Source organism: Somniosus microcephalus, chromosome 5 (genome assembly GCF_052327205.1).
Source record: "Somniosus microcephalus isolate GS21.2 chromosome 5, FLI_Smic_1.0, whole genome shotgun sequence".
Taxonomy (NCBI): domain Eukaryota; kingdom Metazoa; phylum Chordata; class Chondrichthyes; order Squaliformes; family Somniosidae; genus Somniosus; species Somniosus microcephalus.
In genome coordinates, this window is record NC_140991.1 from 30382978 (window position 1) to 30410973 (window position 27996).

Genomic DNA, 27996 nt, shown 5'->3' on the forward strand with positions numbered 1-27996 from the left:
GTGTTTGACTTTGTTATACGAATGATGAAAAGTGATTGAAGTGCTCAATTCACATATCCATATTCTTGCATACATGAAGGAAATGCAATGTGGACCTTTCATGGTGGCACACTGTATTGAACCGTTCACCGTCAACTAGTTATTTATCTAATTGCTGTTTATGGAACCTTAATTGTGTGCTGCGTTTGCTTATAGGACAACGCCAATCACACCAAATAATTCATTGGCTGCTAAGTGTCTTTTGTTAGGCCTGTACTTGCTGTCTAGTCCCCCACCATTGTCTCCTCCCCATGGCCTAGTCCTCCACTATTATCTCTTCCCTCTGCTTCCCTTTCTCAGACATTCTGCCCTGATATTCCCCTCTCCCAGGCCCATGGCCTTCCATGCCCACTTCGCCCACTTCCTAGGCCCGCAGCCTCCCACTGTCATACTTGCTTCATCCCTTTCCTGGGCTGTTATCCACTTCCTAATCTTCAGTGGCTTGGGAAATCAGCTAGGCCGCTGTCACCCTCCCCCGACTGCCTAATCCTTGGTGGTATCTGACAGCAGTGCTTTAGTTCCCAAAGCACTGATATTGCTTGTAATGCCAGCTCGTACATTAAAAGCACTCGTAGCACTTTGAAAGTAAAGTGTTGGTTTCCGAAACTGGCGAAGATTATGCAGTTATCACGGTAGCGGGAGGGAGTGGCCCAGACCAGTTTTGCAAACCCGTAAAGATTAGGCATCAGAGTGCATGTGGGGGATTATCCTTTCTAGGAAGTTTTGGGTGACACTATTGGGACGGATAGGAACGGGGTGTTAGGAGGGCGGGGGGAATAAGAATGGGGGTTGAGGCTGAAGGGTGAGTGAGAGAAAGGAGACGGAGGAAGGTGGAATATTTAGCTGAGATGGGTCATGGTGAGGGAAACAGTAAGGGTCATTAGACAATGGACACTAATTTTAAGGCTCAAGCAGAAAGAGACAAAAAGGGAGAGGGTAGCAAGCAAAAACAAGAAGAAAGAAAGTGGAAGATAGCAATGGGAAGGGGTGGGTTATGGGGAATGATACTAGAAGAATAGCTTCACAAAAGTTGATGGGCACAGAGGGAAGTGCAGTGGGAAAGTGGAAACGTCAAGGCAGAGTAGGAGGACTGTGGGAAGGGAATGTGAGGCGAGGGGAGATGGGACAGGAAGAGGAGGTGAACAATTGGAAAACAGAACGCAATGTGAATGGTGCAAAACATGGGAGGTGCAGCCTGCAGCCCTCCCAGTCTCCGTCCCTACCGTGCCATGCCAACCAACCATCCACTCGAGAAAAAAAAGATACAAAGAGAAGACAGGCAGAGATAGAGCCAATAGCGCAAAGATGACAGAGACAGGTAAGCGAGAGAGAGAGAGGGAGCGAGGGAGACCTGATGGATCAACTTACCATGAGGAAAATCACGAGAGATCCACTGGTCTAATTAACTTTTACAAATAAAAACATTGTCCCTGTCACTAGGAGGAAGAACAACTGCCTTAAATGTCACTTGCAAAAGGATATTATCACAACCCGAGCTCATTTTGATGCTAATTACGGCTTCCTGCTGCAGCATTCCTGAAACAAAACAAAAAAAAATTGCAAAATATTATTCAGCAAAGATAATTTCGCTTCAGAAGTTGACGATTTCTTTCTTTTGTGTTCAACGCTAATTGACTCTCTTTTGTTGTCAGGTGTAAAGAAAAGAGCTACCCAGTGAATTTACCTTCTGCCAGCATTATTATCTGTTTTTATAATGAGGCTTTATCAGCTCTGCTGCGGACAGTACAGAGTGTGCTGGATCGTTCTCCAGTAAACCTGCTGCATGAAATTATCCTTGTGGATGACAATAGTGATTTCAGTGAGTCATATTCAGCCCGCCTCTAATTTTCATCCTCTTTTCATCCTTTCCTTCAGCTTGGTGGCTGTTGAATTCCATATCATCCTTCTTAAACCAGGACCATAGGTGAGCAGATATAATGGGGTAAATTTCGAGACCTTCCATCCGGTGGAAACGGAGTTGTAGCACCCCAAAAATGGTGGGAAATGACTTCGCTCTGCGTTCCTGTGGCCTCCGCAATCATTCCTCCGAGCCAACCCGTGAGTCGGGCGGTCGGTCCCCCTTAAAATGCAAATCGCGGTCATAAGATGTATGTGGAACCCTGATTGTCATTTTAAGATGGTATCGGGCTCCACAAAACCAGCCCGGGCCGCTGCCTCTCCGGGAGCACCCCTCCCAAGATTAGAACACCACCCTCTCCCCACCCCCGCCCCGTCTTCCAGACGGGCTGCGCAATATTTTGGCAGCCCGGAATCCCGGCGGCCTGCTCGTTTTCCACTGGCCAACTGCTAAAATGGACCCGGGCCTCCAGGCCTGAACAATCAAGTGGCCGGCCGCCTGATATTTAACATCTACCCCCAACAATGCAAAACGCTGGACTTGCGTAGCAGGTCGATCAGCATCCGAAAGAGCAAGATGGGCTAGCATTTTAGCTGCGACCCCCTCATCCTGCCTCCCAGTAAATACCCTCTGCTTTCTGATTTGTCTTGTCAGTTAATCTAAAAGGTGAACTGGAGGAGTACATTCAGAATATCCTACTGAGAAAAGTGACACTGGTTAGAAACTCTGAACGAGAGGGATTGATACGTGGTAGGATGATTGGAGCATCCCATGCAACAGGTATCAAAATCAACTTTTTATACCTTAAAGAATTTAGTTGTCAAGTTTCATTAACTTACAACATTCATCAATAGAAACATTTTTTAAACAAATCGAAGGTGCTCGTCAAGCTAAGGGAGGATAGTTTGACTTGAGAATCAAACCTGTTGTGTTCTTTAATCACTCAAATTCTTCCAGGTCCTTCATGGTCAATCTTCAGTTTAGCATAACAGTGATAATGTTACGATAGCAAAATACTGCGGATGCTGGAAATCCGAAATAACAACAGGAAACGCAGGAAAAACTCAGCAGGCCGGGGCAGCGTCTGTGGAGAGAGAAACAGAGTTAACGTTTCAGGTCGATTTTCTTTCGTCGGAACTGGAAAAAAGCAGTTAGGGGCTGGGAAAAGGGGGAGGGGATGAAAGAACAAAATGGAAGGTCAGTGATAGGATAGAAAGCAGGAGAGATTAAGAGACATTGAGAGACATTAAGAGATATTCAAGGCGAGAGGAGGTGGTAATGGGACAGGTTAAGGAACAAAGGATGGCTCTAGATGAAGTGTGAATTGCGCTGGCAGAATGAAGGACAGCTGCCATGTGGGAGGGAAGAAAAAAAGGCACGAACAAAAGTGTGGATAAAAAAATAATAAAAAATGTTATGCTATGTTCAGCCATACTTATGGTACAAAAATCACTTATAAGAATAAACAATAATTGTGAAATTGTCCTGTGTATAGAGTCTTGGTGACAGAGAGGATTTGGGGTCGGAAGCTCAGCTGAGGGTCAGATAGGACAGCAGAAACATAGAAACATAAGCAGGAGTAACATAGAAACTAGGAGCAGGAGTAGGCCATTCGGCCCTTCGAGCCTGCTCCGCCATTCAACGAGATCATGGCTGATCATCCAAACCCTAGCACCCGGTCCCTACACCGACAGCCATCCCACCCAAGCCCTATCCCCGTAACCCCACGTATTTAATCCCCCCTAACACTAAGGGCCAATTTTTATCATGGCCAATCAACCTAACCCGCACATCTTTGCACTGTGGGAGGAAACCGGAGCACCCGGAGAAAACCCACGCAAACACGGGGAGAATGTGCAAACTCCACACAGACAGTCACCCGAGGCTGGATTTGAACCCGGGTCCCTGGCGCTGTGAGGCAACAGTGCTAACCACTATGCTCCGCCATTCAATGAGATCATGGCTGATCATCCAAATTCAGTACCCTGTCCCTGCTTTCTCCCCACATCCCTTGATCCCTTTAGCCTTAAGAAATATATCTAACTCCTTCTTGAATATATTTAATGAATTGGCCTCAACTGCCTTCTGTGGTAGAGAATTCCACAGGTTCACCACTCCCTGGGTGAAGAAATTCCTCCTCATCTCTGCCTTAAATGGCCTACCCCTTATCTTTAGACTGTGAACCCTGGTTCTGGACTCCCCCGCCATCGGGAACATCCTTCCCGCATCTAGTCTGTCTAGTCCTGTTAGAATTTTATAAGTTTCAATGAGATCCCCCCTCATTCTTCTAAATTCCAGTGAATATAAGCCCAATCGACCCAATCTCTCCTCATACGTCATTCCTGCCATCCCAGGTATCAGTCTGGTGAATCTTCGCTGCACTCCCTCCATGGCAAGAACATCCTTCCTCAGATAAGACCAAAACTGCACACAGTACTCAAGGTGTGGTCTCACCAAGGCCCTGTACAACTGCAGCAAGACATCCTTGCTCCTGTACTCGAATCCTCTCGCTATGAAGGCCAACATACCATTTGCCTTCTTAACCGCCTGCTGCACCTGCATGCTTACCTTCAGCGACTGGTGCACAAGGACACCCAGGTCTCGTTGCACTTCCCCTTCTCCCAATCTATTGCCGTTCAGATAATAATCTGCCTTCCTGTTTTTGTCACCAAAGTGGATAACCTCGCATTTATCCACATTATACTGCAACTGCCATGCATCTGCCTAATCACCCAACCTGTCCAAATCATACTGGAGTTTCTCTGCATCCTCCTCACAGCACACACGCCCACCCAGCTTTGTGTCGTCTGCAAACTTGGAGATATTACATCTAGTTCCCTCGTCTAGATCATTAATATGTAATGGCCCAGAAATTCGGGTCGGGGGCTTCCCGCGGGTGCAAGCCCCCGATCTGCACTTACCTTGCGCGCCGGCAGTTGAGCTGTAGGGCCCCGTGGAATTCCGCTCCGGGGCCTGGCCCAGCTGCCGGCGCGCTGTGCATGCATGTTCCAGGGGCGTAGTTAGTGCGATGCGTCCCCTGGGATCACGTGGGCCATGGGCAGCCAATCGGCGCAGGGAAAAGCCCATTCATAAGTAGTGACAGGAAGACCTGTCAAAACTTATAAAAACTACGGCCCCAAAATAGTAGTAAACCTTCAAATAAATTTTAAAAAATCATCACACTTTTTAAATAAACTATAAATTACATTAAATAACTATTTTAAACAATAATTTAAATTTTTGAAAAAAAGAATTTTATATTCAAACGGGGCTAAAAATAAACTTACCCTGCTTTAAAGTATTTAAAAATAATAAACCTGTGGAAAAAATGTTTAAATTTTAATTAATTGACCACTTACCTTTTAAAATGCAGGCCTTACACCTGGTTTTTACATTTCTAAAATCTAAAGACTTACCCTCACGGAAAAACCTGTAAAAAAAACGTAAGTTCAAAGCGCAAGCGCAGACTCCCACGCGCACGCGTTCGACCTCTGAACCCCTTCGTTCAGAGGAACGGAAGTGCCGGTTTCCCGCGCATGCGCAGTGCATACAAGAAACCGGCACTCCATCGGGCCCACGCGTGAGTACCCCGTGCGTACTCACCCGTGGAGACCCGAATTTCTGGATTGTGAATAGCTGGGGTCCTAGCACTAATCCCTGTGGTACCCCACTAGTCACTGCCTGCCACTCGGAAAAAGACCCGTTTATTCCAACTCTTTGCTTCCTGTCTGCCAACCAGTTCTCTATCCAAGTCAGTACCTTACCCCCAATTCCATGTGCTTTAACTTTACACGCTAATCTCTTATGCGGGACCTTATCGAAAGCCTTCTGAAAGTCCAAATACACCACATCCACTGGGTCTCCCTTATCTATTCTACCAGTTACATCCTCAAAAAACTCCAGTAGATTAGTCAAGCACGATTTACCTTTTGTAAATCCATGTTGACTTTGTCCGATCCTGTCACTGTTTTCCAAGTGCTCTGCTATTACATCTTTTATAATGGACTCTAGCATTTTCCCCACTACTGATGTCAGGCTTACCGGTCTATAATTCCCCGTTTTCTCCCTACCACCTTTTTTGAATAGTGGGGTTACATTAGCTACCCTCCAATCCAAGGGAACTGTTCCAGAGTCTATAGAATTTTGGAAGATGACCAGCAATGCATCTACTATTTCTAGGGCCACTTCCTTAAGTACCCTAGGATGTAGCTTATTAGGCCCTGGGGGTTTATCGGCCTTCAATCCCGTCAATTTCCCTAACACCATTTCCCTACAAATACTGATTTCATTCAGTTTCTCCCTCTCATTAGACCCTATGTTCCCCGACATCTCTGGGAGGTTATTTGTGTCCTCCTTTGTGAAGACAGAACCAAAGTATGTATTTAATTGGTCTGCCATTTCTTTGTTCCCCATTATAAATTCCCCTGATTCTGACTGACTTGACTTCAACAATCTTTTTCTCTTCACATATCTGTGGAAGCTTTTACAGTCAGTTTTTATATTCCCTGCAAGCTTACTCTCATACTCTATTTTCCCCCTCTTAATTAATCCCTTTGTCCTCCTTTGGAGAGTTGCTAACATTCTGATTCAGCCCAGACAGTGGCCAGGGAGAGGAATGGAATCGCTGGTTAGGGAACAGAGTATGTGGCGGGAGCTGAAGACAATGGCTTCGGTCTTCCCAATATTAAATGGGAGGAAATGGATGTCGGACAAGCAGTGTGACGAATCAGAAGCAGTGGAGGGGTCGAGAGAGGTGGTGCTGAGGTAGAACTGGGTGTTGTAAGCGTACGTACGCAATCCGATGTTGTGTTTTCGGATGATGTCGCCGAGGGACAGCATGTAGATGAGAAATAGGAGGGAGGCCAAGAATGTTTCTTTGGGGGTCTCCAGAGATAACGGTGAGGGACCGGGAAGAAAAGCCATTACAGGAGATTCTCTGGCTACAACTGGATAGATAAGAATGGAACCAGGCGAGTGCAGTCCCACCCAGCTGGACTACGGAGGAGAGGTGTTGGACGATGTGGTCAACTGTGTCAAAGGCTGCAGACAGGTCAAGAAGGATGACGAGGGATAGTGCACCTTGGTCACAGTCAGCTAGGATGTCATTTGTGACTTTGATAAGGGGCATTTCAGTGCTGTGGCAGGGGTGGAAACTTGATTGTAGAGGTTCAAACATGGAATTATGGAAAGATAGGCATGGATTTAGTAGGCGACAAGGCGTTCAAGGACTTTGGAGAGGAAAGGGAGTTTGGAGATGGGGCGGTAGTTTGCAAGGACTGGGAGGTCAAGGGTGAATTTTTTAAGGAGTGGGGTGATGACGGCAGATTTGAAAGGGAGGGGACAGTATCAGTGGCGAGGGAACCGTTAACAATATCAGCTAGCATGGGGGCCAGGAAGGGAAGTTGAGTGGTCAGCAGTTTAGTGGGAATAGGGTCAAGAAAGCTTAAGGTAATTAGATTTGACTCTAATAATTGACTGGGGGTTTTCAATTTACCGGCAGTAGTGTGCTAGCGCTGTGGGAAAGCCTCATCGCATTGATGGCAGCTAAAGCAGTCTTTACATCTGTTTTCCCCATGGCAGTAACTCATTGTAAAAAATAGCTATCCTTGGAACCTGTGTCCCTCAATTTCGTCATAACACATTCCTTGCTGACTTCTACATAAATTATAGCAATATAAATAATCTGTTTTTTGTTTTATAGGTGTCAGCCTTGGCTCAGTGGGTAGTACGCTCACCTCTTGAGTCAGAGGGTCATGGGTTCAAGTCCCATTCCAGAGACTTGAGCATGCAATCTAGGCCGACACTTCAGTGCAGTGCTGAGGGAGCGCTGCACTGAAAGAGTACCATTCTGTCAGAGGTGCCGTCTTTCGGGTGAGACGTTAAACTGAGGCCCCGTCTGCCCTCTCGGGTGGCATGGCACAATTCCGAAAAAGAGCAGGGGAGTTCTCCCCAATGTCCTGGTCAATACTTACCCTCAACCAACATCACTAAAAAGACAGATTATCTTGTCATTTATCTCATTGCTGTTTGTGGAAACTTGCTGTGCGCAAATTGGCTGCCGCATTTCCCTACATTACAACAGTGACTACTGTACTTCATTGGCTGTGAAGCACTTTGGGACGTCCTGAGGTGGTGAAAGGCGCTATATAAATGCAAGTTCTTTCTTTCCTTCGTTTCTTATATTGAATCTGTTAAACTGTGATTTAAAGATTTAACATTTGTGCCATTGATAAATACATAACAAAATCTTCTGTTCTATGTGTTTTAAGGCTACACTGGGATCTTAGACACATTCCTCATGCTTTTAGCTTGAGCAGGCTATTGTAGAATATGGAGCATCATTTATATTGGCCCAGAAATTCGGGTCGGGGGCTTCCCGCGGGTGCAAGCCCCCGACCTGCACTTAGCTTGCGCGCCGGCAGTTGAGCTCTTGGCCTGTGTGGAATTCCGCTCCGGGGCCTGCTCCAACTCCCGGCGCGCTGTGCTTGCATGTCCCAGGGGCGTAGTTAGTGCGATGCGTCCCCTGGGATCACGTGAGCCATGGGCAGCCAATCAGAGGAGGGAAAAGCCCATTCATAAGATTGACAGGAAGACCTGTCTAAACTTATGAATATACGGGCCCCAAAATAACAGTAAACCTTCAAATAAATTTTTAAAAAACATCACACTTTTTAAATAAACTATAAATTACATTAAATAACTATTTTAAACAATAATTTAAATTTTTGAAAAAATAATTTTATAAAAAAACGGGGCTAAAAATAAACTTACCTTGCTTTAAAGTATTTAAAAATAATAAACCTGCGGAAAAAATGTTTAAATTTTAATTAATTGACCACTTACTTTTAAAATGCAGGCCTTACGCCTGGTTTTTACATTTCTAAAATCTAAAGACTTACCCTCACGGAAAAACCTGTAAAAAAACCGTAAGTTCAAAGCGCACGCGCAGACTCCCGCGCGCACGCGTTCGACCTCTGAACCCCTTCGTTCAGAGGAACGGAAGTGCCGGTTTCCCTCGCATGCGCAGTGCATGCAAGAAACCGGCACTTCCATTGGGCCCACGCGTGAGTACCCCATGCGTACTCACCCGTGGAGACCCGAATTTCTGGGCCATTGTGTCTGTGTCTTGTATCCATATAACTATAATATATTAAAAGTCTTGCAAATAGCATGCACTTCCTATTGCATCTTATTACTTGCATCACAATTTTGAGTCACGTTTACATTTGCATCACAACTCTTTGCCAACAGTAGGTGTCACGCCTGGGTATTAGTTTTAATGGTGAAATTTATTGAACAGACTCCAGGGTATGTATTGATACCTTTCAGTCCTCCCAATACTAGGTGGCGCTGCTGCTCCTCAATGTTCTCTCTCCCATGTCCTCCTCACAGTGGCTCTGCAAGTAAGTTTAGACAATGTACCTGCAGTTAAGTTCTTTCATGTTTCTTTTAAATATTTTAATCTAAAATTTCATTTGCTGTTTCCATTTAATTTTAAGTGTGTTTGCCTGGTGCCTCCGCTGGCACCGGAGACCCCGGCCGCTTGTCGCACATCTGGCTGCTCTGGTTTTGGCCGGTCTTGGACCTTGCACATGGCCACACCACTTGCTACCCTCACCATCTGCCACCTTCGCCGGCTCATGGGCTATGCTTCACCTCTCTGGATCCCCAACCTCTGCTGTCCTGCTTTCAGTGGGTTGTCCGCCTTGCTTATTCGGCCTGCTATTCCCCATTCCATGAAGCCCTTACAACTTTCTATATTATTTATAGTGTCGTTAGCACTTTAACGAAGGAACATGAAGAAAGAACTTGCCTTTCACGATCTTAGGACGGCCCAATGCTCTTTACAGCCATTGAAGTACTTTTTGAAGTGTAGTCACTGTTGTAATGTAGGAAACGTGGCAGCCAATTTGTGCACAGCAAGGTCCCACAAACAGCAATGTGATAATGACCAGCTAATCTAATAGGCTAGGCTGGGGGGGTTATGGGGATGCTGGGAGAGTGGGGGGTGGGACGCTCATCCAGGGAGAGGTGATACATAAGCTTAGTCACAATGAGCCACTTGGTTGACAGGTAGAAAGGGGAGATCAGTCACAGAGGGAGGAAGGAGGGGGGTCAGCTAGAGAGGTGGGATGGGAGGAACATAAGAAATAGGAGCAGGATTAGGCCACTTGGGGAGGGGACAGCCAGAGAAATGGTGAGGGGGGAGGAGGCGATTAACCAAAGAGGATAGGGATACAGGGGTGATGGAAAGCGTGGGGAATATCACGTAGAGATAGTGGTGTGAGCCCCGCTATGACAGGGAGTGACGGAGCGACGATCAAGAGTCAGAGAGGCACAAAAAAGAAAAAAGACTGAACAACGTAAAAGAAAATAGAGGAATCAATGAGGAGGTAGACCAAGTCAGAAATAACACAAAAAAAGAAAAGAAAGACTTGCATTTATATAGCGCCTTTCATGACCACCGGACGTCCCAAAGCGCTTTACAGCCAATGAAGAACTTTTTGAAGTGTAGTCACTGTTGTAATGTGGGAAACGCAGCAGCCAATTTGCGCACAGCAAGCTCCCACAAACAGCAATGTAATAATGACCAGATAATCTATTTTAGTGATGTTGATTAAATGATAAATATCAGCCAGGACACCGGGGAGAACCCCCCCTGCTCTTCTTTGAAATAGTGCCATGGGATCTTTGACATCTACCCAAGAGAGCAGACGGGGCCTCGGTTTAACGTCTCATCCGAAAGACAGCACCTCTGACAGTGCAGCACTCCCTCAGCACTGCACTGGAGTGTCAGCCTAGATGTCTGGAGTGGGACTTGAACCCACAATCTTCTGACTCAGAGACAAGAGTGCTACCCACTGAGCCACGGCTGACACTTAAACAAAGTTGACAGACGTGTGAGACACTGTTTCTTCCAACTTACTGTGAGCAACCACATAGGAGATCCTCTAGTAGATACACAACTCTAATGAAACAAGTTCCTGGTAAGCAAATTTATTAAGTTAGCACAGACTCATTCCTTACTTAATAAGAACAGACAAATCTGCATCTATGCAAACCTCAGCTTCACATTTGTAGATGTAGTCAAGATACTGGGCTCATTTTCAACTTTTCCGCCTGAACAGGAACCTGGTGGAGCGGATCACCCTGTTGTATAACCCACCCGATTTGCATCCCATTGTTGGGATAAAAGTTGGCCGGGTTCGACAGTGGATGGGCAATCTGCTCCGCCAGATTACTGTCCAGGCGGCAATGTTGAAAGTTACCCTCGCTGTGCTTTTCTTCTGTCCTGCCTTGTTAAATGCCGCAAGATTCTGCACGACCCCTATTTACCTCTGTGAACTAACCTCATCGAGTCTTCCAAAGATTAAATGCTTGTGAGCTAATTTGTCATTTTTTTTTAATGAAGTTCCAAGTAACTTAAAGGTTCCGTTAATAAATCACCAAGTGAGACGTGCCTTTGGTATTAATACCAGAGGGTCTTAGTTAGTTATGCTTTGAGATCAGTTCTGTAGCCTAATTTTGAGCACTTGTTTTCCACAGGAGATGTACTGGTGTTTCTTGACAGTCACTGTGAGGTGAATGAGATGTGGTTACAACCTCTTCTGGCTCCAATTAAGCAGGACCGCAAGACTGTGGTGTGCCCAGTGATTGACATCATCAATGCTGACACACTAATCTACAGCTCTTCCCCAATTGTGAGGGGAGGATTTAACTGGGGTCTGCATTTCAAGTGGGATCCAGTGCCTGCCTCAATGCTGAATGGACCAGAGGGAGCAACTGCAGCAATCAAGTAGTAACCCTGTTATTTTACATATATTTATATTTTCTTAAAACTTCACAATATCAGATGTACAATGTTGCTTCACTCAAAAAAAAACAGCAACTAGCAGACCTGCTTTCATCAGGTGAGATGTATGTCTCAGTGATTTGAGCCAGTGCAACGCTATGACTGGCTGCCGAAAGACCTGAGATGAGCAACCCTATTTCTTTTCCCTTTCTTCTCTGTTTCTTTGGCTGGCTCCGATACACCGCGTGTAATTTCACGTAGGACATTAAACAGAAACGTCATTTAATAATGCAGGGCTTGGGTTGGCCAGCCTCAGTATGTATACAAGGCATTGTTCTTAATTTGCAGCCTGGTCTCTGCATTCTAGAGCAATGCTGGCTCAATTCGATTTTGCACTTGGGGGAACCTCGACGACATCTTACAGCGTTCTCCTTGCAGCTTCCCTGCTTTCCACAGACAAAGCGTTTAGAATTCTGCAGCCCACATCCGCACTCACACAAACTCCTGCGCTCCTGTTACCTGTAAGTGTGCCCGCCGAGTTTCGCTGCTTCCCGTGTCCCGGCAATGTGATTTTTAGATCCTGTTCTTCCTTTTCAAAATATTTTTCCCTGTTCCCTTTTGATGTTTCTGTATCTGCCTCAAAGCCACTTACGACAAAACGTTCAATGTTCTAATCACCCTCTGTGAAAAGAAAAGCTTCTAACTTCCCCTTCATTCTTTTAGTGATAAACCTGAGTCTGTGCGTTCTTGTTACCAATTCACCAACCTATTCAAACAATCTTTCACGGTTTACAATCTCAAAAGGGTCATCATTTTCTCTTTTGATCCTCCTTTAACCTTCTCTGTTCCAGTTAAAAAAGTATATTCTCTCAAGTCTTTCTTCATAACTAAAGCCTCTTCTTCTTGGTATTGTTCCAGTGAATCTTTGCGATACCCTTTTATTCTTCCTATAATGGGTTGCTAGATTTCATTCAGTAATCCCAACAAAGAATTCAACATTGCTTCCATCTTTTTGTATTCAGTGTCTTTAGGTATAAAACCAAGAATTCTATTGTCTCTTGATCTCTCCTGCCTTCCATCCTATCACAGACCTTCCCTTTTGTTCTTTCCTCCCCTCCCCCCTCTCCTGGCCCCTACACTTGCTTAAAAACCTGTTACATCTCCGACTTTTTCCAGTTCTGACGAAAGGTCATTGACCTGAAACGTTTACTCTGTTTCTCTCTCCACAGATGCTGCCTGACCTGCTGAGTATTTCCAGCATTTTCTGTTTTTATTTCAAGAATTCTATTTGTCTTTTTGTGATCCTCATAGAATCTTACAGGACATAAGGAGGCTATTCAGCCCGTTGTGCCTGTGCCGGCTCTTTGAACGAGCTATCCAATTAGTCCGACACCCTTGCTCTTTTCCCATAGCCCTGCAAAGTTTTCCTTTTCAAGTTTTTATCCAATTCCCTTTTGAAAGTTACTATTGAATCTGCTTCTACCACCCTTTCAGGCAGTGCATTCCAGATCATAACAACTTGCTGCGTAAAAATATTTTTCATTTGCCCCCGGTTCTTTTTCCAGTTATCTTAAGAAATTGGTCCTCTCACCTCTTAAAAAAAAAAAAATCAATGCACTCACACCCCTAAATCTTTGTGTTCCTTTACTATGTTAAAAGTCTTAGGGGGAGAAATTCAGTAGCGCCACATTTGGGGCGTTATACTCGAGCAGGCGTGGAATTTAGCGCCCGGCGCAAATTATCGCCACCTACTGCTAAATTGACCTGCTTCACCCCAGGAGATGCTTGGAGCGCTAAAACAGGCGCTGCACGACTGTCCTAAGGAGCTAAGCCAGAGAAGCGAGGCGCTACCACCGAGGGCGGGCGCAGCGCAGGTGCGGCCAGTTAGCGATTACACGCAGACACGCTGGCGCCGGTCAGCTCTTAAAGGGGAGGTTCGATCTTGGATTGCAGCCACACCCTGCGCATCGGAGCCCTGATTCTCGGCCTGGACAGACCTGCTGCCACATTCTAACGCCTAGGACCATGGAGAGGGCCAGGGAGCGAGCGCAGCGGTTCAGTGAGGGGGCCCTGGAGGTTCTGGTTGGCGCAGTGGAGCGCAGGCGATCTATCCTGTTTCCGGACAGTGGGAGGAGGCCGCTGCCCAACGACTATCGCAAAGCTTGGAGGGAGGTGGCTCACAGAGTGACCTCCAGCAGCATGGTACCTAGGACCCCTGTGCAATGCAGGAAGAAGTTCAACGACCTCACTCGGGTTGTCAGGGTGAGTACCCTTTTCAGTATCCTCTTCATCCCTGCATGTCCACCTCACTTTATGGCCAAAGGGTCCTGAAAGCCCCAATGCCCAGCCCTCATCCAACACCTATGGGCCTTTCATGAAACTCACACGCACATTCAGCACTTTACACACTGTAAGGGCTAATCAACCATGGGAGGCAGTGCAGCCAAGATCAGGGCTTCACACTGTAAGGGCTATTCCACCATGGGAGGCAGTGCAGCCAAGATCAGGGCTTCACACTGTAAGGGCTAATCGACCATGGGAGGCAGTGCAGCCAAGATCAGGGCTTCACACTGTACTCAGAGCCCGTCCTTTCTCTTGCAGGGCAAGCTGGCTCATAACAGGAGGCAGCAGCAACGGACCAGGGGAGGCCGGCCTCACCTTCAAGACCTCAGTGATCTGGAGCAGCGAGTCCAGTGGATTATGGCAGGCCGGATGATTGGCCCCGTCGCCACTGGAGATGCCGACCCCGTTCTGGACAGCAATGGTAAGGTCATCACCTTTTTGACCTCTCTCCTTCCACTTGTGCCTCACACCAGCATCCTTTGCCGCTATCGAACCAATACAGTGCATTGCAGCACTCATGCCTCCCTCGCTGCCGCCCTGTCCTCACGCTAAAGCAACTCTTGTACCTCCCTGCTTTCAGATGCTGATTCGCCAGGTGAGGAGGCGGGCCCTCAAGCTGCCACTGTGAGTGATTCTGAAGGCGAGGAGGAAGAGGAAGCCGGACCATCAGTGCCACCCTCAGCCGAGGCAGCCCATGGCCATAATGGGGACACGTCTTCCCTGGAGGGGAGCAGGGGGGAAGGGTTTGAGGAGGGTGAAGCTCCGGGGCCCAGCGGGCTGCAACAACGCGGGGGGGGGGGCGGAGGTAGGAAAGCTCGGCGGCCTTCTCCCCGGATGGAGAGTCTGGCCTCCAGTCCTGCTACAGTGAGCACAGAAGAGGTGCGGCTCCTCGCTGAAATGGGTGCCCAGGCGGAGCAGAGGCACACTGAGCTCATGGCTGCAGTGGCAAGGATGCCCGAATCCATTGAGTCACTGGCAAGGAGTGTCCAGGACTTCGGTGCAGCACAGGCAAGGAGTCTGCAGGACTTTGGTGCAGCACTGGCAAGGAGTCTGCGGGACTTCGGTGCAGCACAGGCAGCACAGGCGGCTTCCACGCAAGTGCTTAGTGGTGCAATGCAGTCAGTGGCTGGTCTGATGCAGACGCAGATTGAGGCCACACGAGCACTGACTGCTGCCACCCTCGCTGGATCGGGCACGAATCGCCGGGGCCCTCGCCGCGCCGCAGAAGGCCAGCAGTCTGTGCTTCAGCAGATTGCTCCACATGCTGCAGTGCTGCCCCGTGGCAGTGCCAGTGTGTCGTCCGACCAGGGAGTGGCTGTCCTCTGTCAGGATGGCAGCATTCCTGCTGCCAACACTGTCACTTCTCCACTGCAGCTGCCACCACCTGTAGGACAGACTGCTGCCGCCCATGCAGAGTTGGAGCAGTCAGCAGCTGGGCCCTCCAGGCCCAGAGCTGGTCCAGGCCATACCTCAAGGGCATCTGCCGACTCAGTTTCTGACACTCAGCAGCCTTCCCCCAGCCTTGTGCAGCCACTGGGGTCCCATTGCGGAGGAGCTGCAGGGTGGGAAGGGGCCAATCTCGCAAGCGAAGCAGATCACCCTCGAAGGGCAAAAAGTAGGAGGTGTGGCAAAATGCTGGTAATTTTTTTAGTGAAGGCCGAGGATCGTGGTCATTTTTTGTTTACTCTTTTGTTCATTGTCTCTAGGTTGTGAGAGCCAGTTATGTGTCTGACTGCTTTTTTGGGGGTTTCTCTCTATTACTTTGTCATGCGGGAAGGGCACACAGTTTGTTAAATAAAGAAGTGTCTTTATTCAGATTGTGCATGTTTGCTCTTTGAACTATTTGTTGCCTTGACCGGCTCAGGGGTTGCGGAACGGTTCCATTCATGTTCTTTCAATGGCACAAGCCATTCCCTCAGAGGGGGCCTAGAACCGACTTGCAGTAAGCTGCTGATGGACGGCCCTTGCACTTTGTGCCTCCCTCCCGTCCTGGTGCTCCTCCTCCTCCTCCTCCTCCTCTGCTGGTGCTCCAATGTCTGGTGGCAGTGGCTGAGTCCTGAGGATTGCCAGGTTATGCAGCATGCAGCACACTACAACGAAATGGGAGACTCGCTCAGGTGAGTACTGAAGGGCTCCCCCGGAATGGTCCAGACAGCGGAACCTTTGCTTTAGCATGCCGATTGTGTGCTCAATGATGTTCCTGGTCACTTGATGGCTCTCATTGTATCGTTCTTCAGCAGGGGTGCTGGGCGCACGGAGCGGGGTCATCAGCCAGGTGCACAGAGGATAGCCCTTGTCCCTGAGAAGCCAGCCTCCTGGGTGAGCTGGGGCTTCCAAAAGGTCTGCCACAGAAGTCTGGCGCAGGATGAAGGCGTCGTGGCTGCTGCTTGGAAAGCGGGCATTGACAGCTAGTATCAGCTGTCTGTGGTCACACACCAACTGGACGTTCAACGAATGGAACCCCTTCCGGTTGCGGTAATCCTTGGCATTTTCTTGCGGCGCCCGCAAAGCCACATGCGTGCAGTCAATGGTGCCCTGGACCATGGGGAAGCCCGCTATTCTTGCAAATCCCATTGCGCGCTCTTGCTGCTTGTCCAGGGTCATGGGGAAGGAAATGTACTGACGTCTCCTTTTAAAGAGGGCATTCGTGACTTGGCAGATGCAGCAATGCACCGCGAACTGGGAGACATTGGCAATGTCCCCAGTAGCGGATTGGAAGGAGCCGGTGGCATAGAAGTTGAGAGCCACTGTCACCTTCACTGCCACCGACAGAGACGTCCTGCTCCTCAGTTGAGGTTGCAGATCTGGCTGAAGCAGGTGGCAGAGCTCAGTGACCACCTCCCTGCTGAATCGAAGCCTCCGAAAACACTGCTCCTCAGACATGTTGAGGTATGAGAACTGTTGGCGGAATACCCTGGGAGGGTAAGGCCTCCTGTGCCGATGCCTGTTGGCCCTCCTCCATCTGGCCATGATTGGCACTCTCTTGGCGTCTCTGAGCCCTCTCAATGCAATGGAGAAACCCAATGTTTCCACCCATTGCAGCCCCCATAGTATGTGGCCACTCAAGGTTTTGTATTGGCGAATGCGGTGGCAAACGAAAAGGTCGTGCCTACCTTTTTGAGTGTAATGGGGCCGAAGACATTCAATTTACTTCACAGCCTTGTGCAGCCAGATAAGCCAGGAACTAAAACATATAAGCAACTAGTCGAAATTCTTGGAGCACATTTTTCACCAAAACCTCTGGTTATTGCTGAGAGATTTAGATTTCACAAACGGAATCAAGAGGAGGGGGAATCAGTGACGATGTTTATTGCTGCTTTAAAAAGGTTGTCAGAACACTGCAAGTTCAAGGAGGTGCTGAATGACACCATTAGAGACAGACTTGTGTGTGGTCTGCAAAGTGCAGCCACACAGAAGCGCCTTCTTACTGAGGACAACCTTACTCTTGAAAAGGCCATTGAAGTTAGTGTCTCCATGGAGATGGCGGAAAAGGAGGCTCACCAGTTGAGTTCAACAGGGAGAGTTCACAAGGTGTCGTCTGAGCCTAAAGGTGCGCGGAACGGCACATGTTACCATTGTGGGAAAATGGGCCATCACGCTAATGACTGCTGGTGTATGGAGCTGGAATGCCGAAATTGTGGCAAAAAGGGTCACATTGAACGTGCCTGTAGAGGTAAAAAAAAGAACAGACAGAGCTGGGAAGCATGAAAGCAAAATGTCTGTATTTGGACAAGAGAGGAAAAAGAGTGTTCATTCAGTGCAGTATGATGGAACAAGCAAAACAGAGGGGAGCGACACCTCTGAGGAGGAAGAGGTGCACATACTGACGGTTGCAGGTGGTTCAAATGGCTACTGGGTGTCACCACTGGTGGAGGGACAATCAGTGCGGATGGAGGTGGACACAGGCGCGGCTGTGTCCCTTGTTTCAGACACTGTCTACAACAAAATGCTAAAGCATCTTACCCTTCACCCAACAAACATTGTGCTAAAGACGCATACCGGCGAACCTGTGGCCATTAGAGGCGCCATTGAGGTGACAGTTAAATTGAACGGACAGACTGCGAAACTGCCACTATATGTGGTAAAGGGAAATTACCCATCGCTACTGGGACGTGCGTGGCTAGAGAAAATCACGCTGGACTGGCCTGCAGTCCGCATGATGTCAAAAGGGGAGTCAGGTCTGACTGCAGTGTTAAACAAACATGCAGAACTCTTCAATGGTGAACTTGGGAGCATGAAAAAGATCAGCGTGAGACTGGACATTAAACCTGACAGCAAGCCGAAGTTTCACAAAGCCCGACCTGTACCCTATGCAATTAGGCCAAAAGTTGAGGCTAACTTGGAGGCCTTAGTCGAGAATGGAGTCCTGGAGCCTGTGAGCATGAGCAAATGGGCCACACCCATTGTTCCTGTCCTGAAAAAGAATGGATCTGTTCGAATCTGCGGGGATTGTAAAGTGACTATTAACCCGGTGCTGTCTGCGGAACAGTACCCTCTTCCCCTCATTGATGATCTTTTTACGGGCCTGGCCGGAGGGCAAAAGTTCAGCAAAATAGACTTATGCCAGGCTTATCTACAAATGCATGTCGATGACAAATCAAAGGAGCTGCTGACAATTGTGACACACAAGGGGCTATACAGGTACTGCCGCCTTCCGTTTGGAATTACGTCAGCCCCTGCTCTATTCCAAAGGGCAAAGGATCAGATTTTGAGTGGACTGCCAGGAGTCCAGTGCTACCTGGACGACATCCTTGTCACTGGGACAAATGAGGATCATCTTCTGAACTTGGATGCAGCACTACAACGACTGAAAGAGTACGGACTCAGTTCGTAAAGACAAATGTGAATTCTTTCAGTCTTCAGTTGAGTACCTGGGGCATGTGATTGACGCTACTGGCCTGCATAAGGCGCCGTCAAAGGTCAAGGCGATCGTGGAGGCCCCAGCACCCCAGAATGTGAGCCAGTTACGTTCATTTCTGGGGCTACTTAACTACTATGGGAAGTTTATTCCAGACTTAGCAACATTGCTGAAGCCGTTACATCAGTTGCTATGTCAAGGCAAAACATGGAAATGGACTGAACTGTGCAACGAAGCTTTCGCCCAAGCAAAGAAAGCATTGCTGAAATCGGAGGTCCTGACACACTTCGACCCAAAGCTACCCGTGCAGCTAGCATGTGATGCGTCACCATATGGTGTGGGAGCAGTCATATCCCACATCATGCCTTCTGGTGAAGAGAAACCTATCGCCTTTGCATCACGCACCTTGAACAAGGCCGAGAGTAACTATGCACAGATTGAGCGCGAGGCCTTGGGAATCGTTTTTTGGAATTCGAAAATTTCATCAGTACCTGTTTGGGAGAAGGTTCACAGTCCTGACGGACCACCGTCCATTGACTTCAATCTTCGGGCCCCACACCGGAATTCCGTCTCTTGCTGCAAGCAGGATGCAAAGGTGGGCTTTACTGTTGTCAGGACACACATACGACATCAAACATCGCAAATCAGACTTGCACGGCAACGCAGACGGTCTCTCGAGGCTACCCTTGCCTGTTACTCCCCCAGAGCCTCGTCAGATAGACATCTTCTACTTTAGACAAGTGGAGGGAGCACCTGTCACGGCAGTTCAGGTGCGAAGGTACACCCGCAACTATCCAGTCCTGTCTGAGGTAATGGATGATGTCATTCGAGGGAGAGCTATAGGAGATTCTCCTAGTTTGAAACCTTACGTTTCAAAAAGAAATGAGCTCTCTGTCCAGGCAGGTTGTCTTCTTTGGGGACGCCGTGTCATCATTCCGCCACCTCTGAGGGAACATATACTGCAACAACTTCATACAGGCCACAGTGGGATGGTTCGAATGAAGGAAATGGCAAGAAGCTACTTCTGGTGGCCAGGTCTCAATGGAAATATTGAGGAGAAAGCCAAAACATGTTCCCCATGTCAAAGGGTCCGGAATGTTCCACAGCTGGCAACCCTACACCCCTGGGATTGGCCTGCAGAAGTGTGGCAACGAGTACATGTGGACTTCGCCGGTCCTTTCGAAGAGAAGATGTTTTTGGTGGTTGTGGACGCTCGTAGCAAGTGGCCGGAGGTCGCTGTGATGAGGTCTACCACGGCAGAGAAAACAATTGAGAAACTTGGTGAGATGTTCAGCCGTTATGGCTCACCGGAACAACTCGTAAGTGACAACGGTCCACAATTTGTATCACAGGAGTTTGCAACCTTCCTGCATGTGAATGGTGTCCAACACATCAGGTCTGCGCCCTATCATCCCTCTACTAACGGCCTGGCAGAAAGGTTCGTGCAAACTTTGAAGCACGCCTTGAAGGCATCGCAAGGTCAGGGCTCAATCTACCAACGTCTGAACAGCTTCCTGTTGTCCTACAGGAACGAGCCGCATGCCACAACCAAAACTTCCCCCGCTTCGCTCATGATGAAGAGGCAGTTGCGGACAAGTTTTGACTTACTCAAACCTCCAAGGGCAGAACAGGTTGTCCATTGTCAACAACAACCTCAAGTTGAAAAGAGAGAGAAAAGAGCCAAGGAGAGACGGTTTCACCCTGGAGAGCACGTCCTAGCTCGAAACTACAACACTGGACCGAAATGGGTTCCTGCTACGGTGATCGCGCAGACGGGCCCTGTGTCTTACACGGTTGAGACTGCTGAGGACATCGTCTGGAGAAGACACACAGATCAACTGTTGCTAGGAGCAGAGACAACCACAGAGGCTCCAACGGCTGGTTGGCCTGAACTGTTTCCGGATGATACCGCAAACCAGCATCCTTTGCCACAGTGCTCTTCTCCAACACAGGAAGTCATAGAGACTGTTCCACCTGTGCAAACTCCTGACTTTCGACTGACACAGGCACCTTCTCTATCTAGGGCTGTGTCAGTGCCTACTGCTGTGGAAGCCAGCGATGACCGCCAGTATCCTGTCAGAGAGCGGCAGCCTCCAAGACGCTTGGATCTGTAGGCTTAGTGACTTACCCACAAGACTGGGGCAGAATAAACCCCAGGGTAAAGTCAGGGTTTGAGGCAGTCTACCTCTACCCGTGGTTAGTTGAGTGCATTGAAAGTAACTTACCTGTTGAGGAATAATGTGGACCTTTCATTTAAGAGGGGAGGAATATGTTATGTATTGTGTGTTCTCCTCCCACCTGTGGTGGCGCTGTCACAGCAGATAAATGGTTGGGTGTTCTCTTGGTTAAGTTTAGCTCTCTTTGTTCGGAACTCTCCAGAACTTTCCTTTCCTTCCTGAATAAAGCACTTCATGTTTGAATCTCTGGGTTCTGAGTTCTAATTGTGTCTCGGTAGAAAGGTACCGACACAACACTAACAACTGAATTTCTCCCCCTTAGAATTTAGAGTATACACTTTACTGTTTTTTTTCCACATTCTACTACTTTCATATCTTTGCATTGAACTGCATCCGCCAACTTTTCTAACTTGTCTATGTCCACCTGCAATCTCTTACAATCCTTTTTCTCAGTTTACCATTCCTCATCGTTTGCTTTCATCTGTAAACTATTGATATAATTCCTCTTGTGCCTATGTCCCAAATCATGTCATCTTCTTCTTAGGCAGTCCCTCGGAACCGAGGATGACTTGCTTCCACATTAAAAATGAGTTCTCAGGTGACTAATGAGTCCAATGCAAGACCTACAGTCTCTGTCACAGGTGCGGCAGACGGTGGTTGAAGGGGCGGGTGGGTGGGGTGCTTGGGTTGACGTGCGCTCCTTGCGCTGCCTGCGCTTGGCTTCCGCTTGCTCCCGGCGAAGAGACTCGAGGTATTCGGCACCTTCCCGGATGCTTCTTCTCCACTTTGTGCGGTCTTGGGCCAGGGATTCCCAGGTGTCGGTGGGAATGTTACACTTTTTCAAGGAGACTTTGAGGGTGTCCTTGAAGCGTTTCCTCTGCCCACCTGGGGCTCTCTTGCCGTGCCGGAGCTCCGAGTAGAGCGCTTGTTTTGGAAGTCTCGTATCGGGCATGCGGACAATGTGACCCATCCATCAGAGCTGATTGAGCGTGGTCAAAGCTTCGATGCTGGGGATGTTGGCCTGAGCAAGAACACTGACGTTGGTGTGCCTATCCTGCCAATGGATTTGCAGGATCTTGTGGAGGCAGCGTTGATGGTACCTCTCCAGTGCTTTGAGGTGCCTGCTGTACATGGTCCATGTCTTTGAGGCATACAGCAGGGCGGGTATCACTGCTGCTCTGTAGACTATGAGCTTAGTGCCGGGTTTGAGGTCCTGGTCTTCAAACATTCTCTTCCTCAAGCGACCGAAGGCTGCACTGGCACACTGAAGGCGGTGTTGGACTTCGTCATCGACGTCTGCCCTTGTTGACAGTAGGCTCCCGAGGTATGGAAAGTGGTCCACGTTGTCCAAGGCCTTGTCGTGGATTTTGATAATTGGGGGGCAGTACTGTGCGGCAGGGGCAGGTTGGTCGAGGACCTTTGTCTTACGGATGTTTAGTGTAAGGCCCATGCTCTCGTACGCTTCGGTGAAGGTGTTGACGATGGTTTGGAGTATGTCCCAGATCATGTAAATAAATGCTAGCACTCTTTCTCCTGCTCCTTGGATCATGCTGGCACTCTCCTCCCACCCCCAGACATGTTGGGACTCTCCTTTCCCCCTCTTCCCCATCAGTTCATCCTGGTACTCTCCTCCCTACCCCTATCAATGCGCACACTTTCTTCTCCACCCGCCTTCCCCAGCCTCAGCAGCTCCTGGTTCCTTACCTCCCGTTGCTGCTGCTCCACGCAGTTGAACGTTTCTGCTTGCTGTTGATGGAAATTGCTGATCTTGCAAGAACTCCTGCCCACAGTGTTTAGAGACATTTAATTGCCTGCAAGCAGCAATCAAAGGAAATAGAAGCTAGGAGTGGCACTGAGGGAGGAGCTGGAAACCATGCTAATTTTCATCTTTGAACACAGCCACAAGAATGCAGTCCTGGAAATACTTGCTGTGCACATGAATCATGGATGGTTGACAATTTGTAAGAAAAAGTAGGAAATGAGATTAGAGTAGATATCCCCAGTGCGGAGCTTGCACAGGAACGATGGGAAGAATCCTAAGGTGCTGTTACTATGATTGACTGGTACGCCTTTTCTAACCTCCTTGCCCTAGATTGTTTGATTCTTGTATCTGAGATTTCTCTCATGGTTAAGTCTCAACTCTCCATACTTTCCACAGTCTTTCTCCTTGTCTTGAGATCAAGGCTAGCTTCCCATAATGTGCCTGGGAAACACTGTCTAGTAATTATTTTTAGCTACCGGACTTATGTCTTCATAAGACGTCGCTCTGTTCTTTGAAAGCAACAGAGCATCGAAGATAAACAAGTACAGGAAACTTTCGATTAACCGGCCCCTAAATAACCGGAAATGTCGGTTAACCGGCAAAATTCAGGAGTCGGTTTCAGCTAACTTTTATAACTTTTATTACTTGCACAGCAACAAATTGAGGAAGGCAAGGGTTTGGCTGCAGCTGTTGCTAAGCTACAGAGACGCTTGCAACTTGTGGACGTTGTTCTGAAGCTGTTGCTAAGCAACAGGGTTTGTTGCTTCATACAGAGCTCTGAGCGCCGTATCTTTCACTATAGCGTTCGGTTATCCGGAATTGTTGTTGAACCGGCACCACGTCGGTCCCGTCCGTGCTGGATACCAGAAAGTTTCCTGTACATGAGAAACAGTCACATAATAAAGCTATATATTTACATTCCACCTAACTACTGGATTAAGCAAAATAATAAAAAGAATGGACCCCGTGAGAACTAAGTCAATCCTGAAGGAGCATCAGATACTGGCGTCTTGTTTCTCCTAGATTTAAAACTGTCTCCTCTCGTGGGATTTTCCAGCTGCCCCTGATTTGAACAGAACCGTCGTTCCTGTATCCTTAAAAAAAAGTTACCAGGACTTGCTGGATTGTGACTATCGCACCACTCAGATTTAAAAAGGAACCGTCGGGCCTATACAAACTGAATCAATCATGCACATCATTTCAGTTTGAGTTATTTCTCTCTCCAGAATGTAACTGAAAAAATATTGTATTAAAATAAGTTTGGTGCAGAGAACTGAACTGCACTTGCTTTTTTTAATTGCTAATGTATCGTAACTGGGTTTAAAAGGACAGCCACTAGCTAAAACTAAATAAAAACACATAATTTTTGTCACATTTACCTTATTGGTTCTTTTCATTATTTAAAAAATCTTGGCTTACATTCCCAACCTTTGCCCTTTTTCCCCACTAACCTTACGTATGGGAGGAGGGAATCGTGTTGTGAAAACACATCATCAGTTTTGCCATATGAGGCGATACAGCATAAGAAACTCCAAAATAATTTTGCTCTGATCTGTAGCTGTGGTATATAATTACGTTAACAAGTGTTAATTTTTTTAATTTTATTCTGTCTTCTCATTCAGGTCAGCTACGATGGCAGGAGGACTATTTGCAATGAACAGGAATTACTTTAACGAACTTGGGCAGTACGACAGTGGTATGGACATTTGGGGAGGAGAAAACCTGGAAATTTCATTTAGGGTAACGTTGTTTGAGTTGTATGGATTCCTCCCCTTTTCAAATGACCAGGTCTTGATGAGGCTTCAGTAAGGAAATTTAAAAAAAAACACACACAGAATTACATAGAAATTACGACACGGAAACAGGCTGTTCAGTCCATGTTAATGTTTCTCCTGAACAGGAACAGTAGTCCTAATCTCATGTGCCTGCCAATATTCCTTCTAAGCTGCGTGCGTACATGGCTATTGCCGCACAGTAATCTGCAAGGTACCGCGCTGGCCGCTCACAAGCTTTTCCATTTGAAATACCGCACAGGTGCAGTAATTTAAAGGGACCGTGCATGGAAATAAACAGGCCACGCACAACAAAGACAATTTAGAAGGAACATTGGTGCCCACACTGTTCCCATATCCCTTTTATTCCTTTTTCCTTCAACCACCTATCTGTAACTTGTTCTTAAATGTTGACAAGGTCTCTGCTTCAGTCACTAACTCTGGTAGTGCATTCCACAGCGTAAAAAAAGTTTCTCCTGCTCTCTGTCCTAAATCTCTTAAATTTCATTTTATAATCCATGTCCCCACGTTCTAGACCCCTCAAATCACTGGAAACAGTTTGTCTCTATCTAACCCTCTGAGTGAAGAAATCTCTCCTCATCTCAGTCCTAAATGGCCGATCCCTTATCCTGAGACTGTGACCCCTAGTTCTAGATGCAGGAAGGAAGTTCCCGATGGCAGGGGAGTCCAGAACCAGGGGTCACAGTCTAAAGATAAGGGGTAATCTCGTGATAAGGGCTGTAGAGAGGGCTTTAAACTAATTAGTGGGGGGGAGGTTTTAAGAGAGCGAAAAATAAAAATGACAGCAGAGAAGGCAATAGAGCAAGGTAGCAGTGGGGGAATTAAAAACCAAAGCGTGACAGGAAGGGACAGAATGCATAATGATAAAGGTAAAGTAGTAAAAGGGGTAAAAGCAGGAATAAATTGTCAGAAAACATACTTGAAAGTTCTTTATCTGAATGCATGCAGCATTCGTAACAAAATTGACGAGTTGACGGTACAAATAACTACACATGGGTATGATCTGGTGGCCATTACGGAAACATGGCTGCAAGATAATCATGACTGGGAACTAAACATACAAGGGTATTTGACAATTAGGAAGGACAGACAGGAAGGAAAGGGAGGTGGGGTTGCTATGTTAATCAAGGATGGAATCACTGCAATAGTCAGAAATGATACTGGGTCAAAGGATCAGGATAGTGAAACAGTTTGGGTGGAGATAAGGAATAATAAGGGGAAAAAGTCACGAGTGGGCGTAGTCTATAGGCCTCCTAACAGTTGCAACTCTGTTGGTCAGAGTATAAATCAGGAAATAGTTGGGGCTTGTAATAAGGTAACAGCTATAATCATGGAGGATTTTAACTTTCATATTGACTGGACTAATCAAATTGGGCATGGCAGCATTGAGGAAGAGTTCATAGAGTGTATTAGGGACGGGTTCCTTGAGCAGTATGTAACTGAACCAACCAGGGGGCAGGCAACCTTAGATCTGGTCCTGTGTAATGAGACAGGATTAATAAAAAATGTCCTAGTAAAGGATCCCCTTGGAATGAGTGACCATAATATGGTTGAATTCCAAATTCAGTTGGAGGGTGAGAGAGTTGGATCTCAAACCAGCGTACTAAGCTTAAATAGAGGAGACTATGAAGGTATGAGAGTAAACTTGACTAAAGTGGACTGGGAAAACAGATTAAAGTGTAAGACGGTACAAGAGCAGTGGTGTACATTCAAGGAGATATTTCACATCTTTCAAGATAAATATATTCCACTGAGGAAAAAGGGAAGTAAAAGAAATGACAGCCATCCGTGGCTTAGTAAAGTAATAAAGGATAGTATTCGACTGAAAACAAGGGCATATAAAGTAGCCAAATCTAGTGGGAGGATAGAAGATTGGGAAGCATTTAAAAGCCAGCAAACAATAACTAAAAGATTAATTAAGAAAGGGAAGATAGATTATGAAAGTAAACTAGCAAAAAATATAAAAACAGATAGCAAGAGTTTCTACAGCTATATCAATAGAAAAAGGGTGGCTAAAGTGAACGTTGGTCCCTTAGAGGATGGGACCGGGAAACTAGTGGTGGGGAACATGGAGATGGCAAAGACGCTAAACAAATATTTTGTATCAGTCTTTACAGTAGAGGACACTAAAAATATCCCAACACTGGACAAACAGGGGGCAATGGGGGGGGAGGAGCTAAACACGATTAAAATCACTAAGGAGATGGTACTCAGTAAAATAATGGGACTTAAGGCGGATAAATCCCCCGGACCTGATGGCCTACATCCTAGGGTCTTGAGAGAAGTGGCGGTAGGGATTGTGGATGCATTGGTGATCATTTTCCAGAACTCCCTGGACTCAGGAAAGGTCCCGCAGATTGGAAAACTGCTAATGTAACACCCTTATTTAAGAACGGAAGTAGACAAAAAGCTGGAAACTATAGACCAGTTAGCCTAACATCTGTGGTTGGCAAAATGTTGGAGTCCATTATTAAGGAAACAGTAACAGAGCATTTGGATAAACATAATTTAATAGGACAGAGTCAGCATGGTTTTACGAAGGGGAAGTCATGTTTGACAAATTTGCTCGAATTCTTTGAGGATGTAACGTACAGGGTGGATAAAGGGGAACCAGTGAATGTAGTGTATTTGGACTTCCAAAAGGCATTTGACAAGGTTCCACACAAAAGATTACTGATCAAGATAACAAATCATGGGATTGGGGGTAATACACTGGCATGGGTGGAAGATTGGCTATCTAACAGAAAACAAAGAGTTGGGATAAATGGTTCGTTCTCGGGCTGGCAATCAGTAACTAGTGGTGTTCCGCAGGGGTCAGCGCTGGGACCCCAACTCTTTACAATCTATATTAACGATTTGGAGGAAGGGACCGAGTGCAACATATCCAAGTTTGCCGACGATACAAAGATGGGAGGGAAAGCAGTGAGTGAGGAGGACGTAAAAAACCTGCAGAAGGACATAGACAGGCTAAGTGAGTGGGCAGAGATTTGGCAGATGCAATATAATGTTGGAAAGTGTGAGGTTATGCACTTTGGCAGAAAAAATCAAAGAGCAAGTTATTATCTAAATGGAGAGAAACTGCAAAGTGCTACAGTACAAAGGGATCTGGGGGTCCTGGTGCATGAAACACAAAAAGTTAGTATGCAGGTGCAGCAGGTGATCAGGAAGGCCAATGGAATCTTGGCTTTTATTGCAAGGGGGATGGAGTATAAAAACAGGGAAGTCTTGCTGCAGTCATACAGGGTATTGGTGAGGCCACACCTGGAATACTGCGTGCAGTTTTGGTTTCCATATTTAAGAAAAGATATACTTGCTCTCGAGGCTGTTCAGAGAAGGTTCACTCGGTTGATTCCAGAGATGAGGGGGTTGACGT

General features: G+C 47.1%; 1 protein-coding gene across 1 annotated transcript in view; it reads left to right on the plus strand.

The window, feature by feature from the left end:
* Positions 1-27996, plus strand: part of galnt11 (UDP-N-acetyl-alpha-D-galactosamine:polypeptide N-acetylgalactosaminyltransferase 11 (GalNAc-T11)) — a 215039-nt gene that overhangs the window by 152284 nt on the left and 34759 nt on the right. The window contains exons 5-8 of the mRNA XM_085987497.1: positions 1692-1858; positions 2552-2677; positions 11444-11693; positions 24453-24570. Of these exons, the coding sequence (XP_085843623.1) occupies positions 1692-1858; positions 2552-2677; positions 11444-11693; positions 24453-24570 (661 nt within the window). The remainder of the gene's footprint in view (positions 1-1691; positions 1859-2551; positions 2678-11443; positions 11694-24452; positions 24571-27996) is intronic.